Raw genomic sequence first — 4480 nt, forward strand, 5'->3', positions numbered from 1 at the left:
TGGAATACAAAGTACAAAGTAGAAAGTACAAACCAAACAGGGAAACATCGTCGATTGAAGTTTCTACATAGCCAATCTCGAACCAGGAATCACCTCCGTTTTCATGGCATCAATGTACACAGCTTTCTAATTACAGCACCACCCTTATAAATTGATAAACCCATAAACAGATTTGACTCAAAAAGGTGCCTTTCGATCGGAATTGATCAAATTTTGGCCACACAACATCTAGGTAATGCGCGTCGTCGTTCTCCCCAATTTTACATTTTTTATCCAATTGGGGTGTTCATTAAGCGTATTTCATTTGATTCTTTAATACTTGATGATTTTTTGTCTCCACTCATTTTAATTGATATATAAAGATCCGATAAGGGTATGGATAATTGATTTTTGTTGGGGTTTTGCTCGATAGTTTGTACAATCGACTGGTGGCGACTTTAGATTAAATTAAAGTTTCAAACTTTCAATCGTTCAGTCGATTTCATGTTTCTGAACACAAATCATATGATAACGATTTGATACTAAATAGGGCACAAAAGGGTAACCAGCTGTAGGGCTCAAAAGGAGCCAATAATTCGGCAAAATAAAGTGTTTATTTTTATGAGGTGTTTTGGAAGATTACAACTTGTGTATAGTTAGATACATAATCTGTTCACTTCTTGAACTTCTGATTATTGACATGGGTATTTTTCAGTTTCTGAAGCTATACACTCCATAGTCGTCCTTCAAAGCCAAATTTGACTTTTTTTAAATCAATGTGAGTGCTCTGCAACTTTGAAATTGATAAGAAATTGCTTAATTTTTTTTGTCAGAATTTGTTATATAGCCAAGATGGAAGAGGAGATGATTACACTACAAAACATAATGCCGGTAGATCTTGCAATCAAAAGGGAGTTAGAATATCGTAAAAAGATGGAAATATCAAGAAACCAACATCAAAACAACTTAAAACCTCTTGTAGCCTCACAGGTAACCTCAAAAATCATGATCATGTTCCTGTTCTAGACTTCACACTACCAAATGTTAGAGTCATAATTGAATAAGTTGTAGGGCCCACCAATTCAATCCTGGAAAGAAGATTACAAAATGGCAGCAAGCGGGTCCCATAAGTCTCGGATGTTTCAGTTTTCTTCAACCCGTCAAACCTTGCGAGAAAAACGCGTGTTTTCTTGCAAGGCTTGTCAGTTGACTTTTGGTACTGTTTTTGACCTTAGTGGTCATGTTGTAAGTCAACAACATAAATTCAATGTATCTGAGATGAAGAAGAGGAAACAAGCCATAAGCAATCCGATTTGGTGCGAATTATGTAAATCATCGTGTTCAAGTTTGGGCGAAATGGAACGTCATCTTAACGGGTCACGCCATTTGATGAGGATTTGAAATTATAATAATAAAAAAAATAATAATTTGTTATTCGGTAGTTGTAGTTTGATTTTGATCTAATGAAACATGTTGTACTTTGTAGGCTTTGAAATTTTGTTATGGAAGTTATTTGTATTAGATTCAAAATCGTTGAAATTTTCATTCAGGTGCGGGGTTTGGAAGGTCAAAGGATGGTTGACCGAAAGCGAAAGGTACAACCCTCCAATGCACGGTTTATTTGTGTGGTTTGTGATATGGCGTTTGCTAGTGTGTTTCATTTGAAGATGCATGGTGAAACTTATGCTCATAGAAGTAATCTTTGTATGGCGAGAAATGGGGGTGAAAATGTGAGTAATCCGTTTTTATGTGAGGTTTGTGATATTTTGTGTTCAAGTGGGAAAGTAATGAAGCTTCATGCTGCTGGGGTAAAACATAAGGGTTATCTTCAAGAGTTTGAGGATGCAAGAAGAGCAAGATTTTATGGTAATTTTGGTTCATATCAGTAAGATTAGGACTATGTTTTTTTTTTTTTTTTTTTTTTTTTTGCTCTAAAAACTTGTATGAATGAACTCTTGAAATTCTGCTGTTTTTTTTGGATCCGGAGTACTCCACAATCATGAAATAATGACTTGTGTTTTTTGCAACAGAAGTTGTGTCATGCAATGACTTGTACATGACACAACTTATGTTTAAATAAAAACTAAAAACTTTCGGCTTAGTTTTGTCAACATGCACTCTAAGTTAAATGTGGCCAAACTTTTTTTTTTTTTTTTTTTTTTTTTATGTATTTTTAACCAACAAATTCAGACCAACTATAGACCAATAACATTGTGAAACCTGTAATTTGATGGACAAATTTTGATATGATTTTGATTTTAGGTTTCACCTATAAATTCATTGATTTCGTGTTGTGATGGATGATGACTATTTCATTGAAATCCTAAATTCAAACCCAAAATCCAGAAGAAAAATCCTAAACCTGAATGTGAACAACATAAACATGTATGTATGAAGATTGAAGATGTAATGTAATCAACCGATAATTGAGGGTACAACTGAATCTACAAAAGGTACAACTACTACTCTTCTCATAGTCATTCGACTCCGACCTTCTTTTTCAACATTGCAATGAACTCGTCCCTTTCTTGTGGAGACATTCCTTCAGCCGAACAATCACCAATCCCCCATTCAGCTCCTCTTAAGCAATACTTGTCTTGAGTCGCTTGTCGATTCCTGACAAATCATATCCGTTCATTATCCCCACAAATTAATCACCACTCATTAATAACATCGATCTACAATCACATATTCAATCAGATTATGTAAACAATACTTACTTTTCTTTGTTCACCTTGGATCGCTCAAGCAATTCCTTAAGCAACGGAGTCTCCTTGAATCTCGCATCATTTTCTGCATACTTTTTTTGATTCTCTTCTGCAGAAAATGGAATCCAAATTCTTAGATAATTTTAGATTGTGATGTAATCAATTGAATCGGAATAGCAGCACACAGTACCATTGAAACGAGCGAAGGAATCAATCTTCGGTAGTTCGGGACCAGGCATCGATTCCAATCCTGAGAACCCCGAAAGCAATCCGGCGTGCGCTATAGCCATGATCATGAAAACAATTACCTTATGCATAAGAAGTAATACAGATACCCTAGTGAACATAAGCAGATGTGTATTTACCAGGGAATGGAGAGAGAAGAAGAGTCATTGAAGCAGCTAAAGGAAGGAGAGACTTGTCAAACCAGCTTCTTCTCTGGAATATCAATGCCGGAGGTGGCGAACATTGTGAAAGATGGTTAAATGGTTGTCTGCCGGCGGTGATGGTGGTGGACGGTGGTGTTGAAAAGGTGGTGTGCCATAGAGGTCCAAATGAAGAAGAAGAAACCATGGCTGCTATGAGTTAGGCTTCTCCTTCTCTTCTCTTTGTGAAGAGGGAGTATAGCGGATATATAGATAACGAGGCAATGGAAACCGTTGGATGTAGTTAGTTTGGTCACGTGGCATGATCCCATTGGTTGATGATGTTAAATAGCAAAAAAGTGGCAATAGAAAAGAAAAATATCTGGAAAACCCGGGGCCTTATACCGCACCTAGTCGTGCAAGATTGATACGGGAGTACCACTGTTACATAAAAAACACCATTCTGTCGTTTCAGTACCATAAAAATGTATGGGTTATGCGGGTTACCGAACCCATCCTACCCATAAAGCTTATAATATTGATTAGTTGTAACTTGTGCATATATAATTATACCAATGTGTGTGGATTGAGAGCCATAGATTATCATGTGTTTGAGATGGAAGGGTTGCAAGTGAGAGGAGAGAGGATTACTCATTCTCGTCCGTGAACAGTTCAACGAACCATTCGTGAACAGTTCAACGAACCATTCATGAACAGTTCAGTGGAAAGTTCGTTTATTTAATAAATGAACGAGTATCAACACAAATTTCCGTTCGTCTTCGTTTACATTCTTTTATGTTCGTTCTTTTAAGTTTATTTATGTTCATATATGTTCAATTGTTTTTTATTACATTACCATATTATATGTTCGTTTATGTTTTATATGTTCAATTGTGTTTGCTTATCTTTGTTCGTTTATGTTTGTTTAGCATTTTCACGAACCAACATGAACAAACTAATCTGTTAAACGAACAAATATGAACAAGAAAACTCGTTAGTTTATTCGTTCGTTTGTTCGGCTAACTTAAACGAACGAACATTAACAAACCCTTGTTTGTGTTCGTTCGATTCATTTACAACTCTAGTCTCACATTTTCGACGTACTAATAGAGTATAATATTGGTATAAAATATATTCAAAAAATTAAAAATAATTAAAGGAAGTGAAAGGTGACCATTTGATTTTGGTGAGTGAGTATAAAACTGACGTGACACAAAAAAATGAGTGGTGAGTTGTCACTACATCCTCAGTTTTATGCTGCTGATTATACCATTTTATCATCTTTTTTTTTTCACCTTTTGCCGATAATAAATGCTATAGTAAATGGTCATTTTTTACTAACTTTTTTCTCTTTTTTAATTAAATATATTAAAATATAATTTGATAATTATATAAAATTAATAAAAAGAAAACTATTTAATTATTTAA

At 35.0% G+C, this 4480-nt stretch overlaps 1 protein-coding gene across 4 annotated transcripts; it reads left to right on the forward strand.

Moving 5' to 3' along the window:
- On the forward strand, positions 1-3249 carry LOC111880256 (uncharacterized). 4 transcript variants are annotated; one of them, XR_008231381.1, is made up of 4 exons: positions 1-232; positions 695-757; positions 813-969; positions 1051-3249. XR_008231381.1 is itself a non-coding variant. In XM_052770159.1 (3 exons), the coding sequence occupies exons 2-3, from the start codon at positions 832-834 to the stop codon at positions 1866-1868; spliced, it is 477 nt and encodes a 158-aa protein (XP_052626119.1). In that variant the 5' UTR covers positions 2-232; positions 695-831; the 3' UTR covers positions 1869-3249. The 4 variants fall into 4 exon arrangements, 2 of the variants coding, with proteins under 2 accessions (XP_052626119.1, XP_023732433.1); XM_052770159.1 differs by having other exon boundaries at positions 2-232; positions 695-969; positions 1530-3249; XM_023876665.3 differs by lacking the exon at positions 695-757 and having other exon boundaries at positions 8-232; positions 1530-3249.
- The last annotated feature ends 1231 nt before the right edge of the window (positions 3250-4480 follow it).

The sequence above is a fragment of the Lactuca sativa genome, chromosome 4 (assembly GCF_002870075.4).
Source record: "Lactuca sativa cultivar Salinas chromosome 4, Lsat_Salinas_v11, whole genome shotgun sequence".
Taxonomy (NCBI): Eukaryota; Viridiplantae; Streptophyta; class Magnoliopsida; order Asterales; family Asteraceae; genus Lactuca; species Lactuca sativa.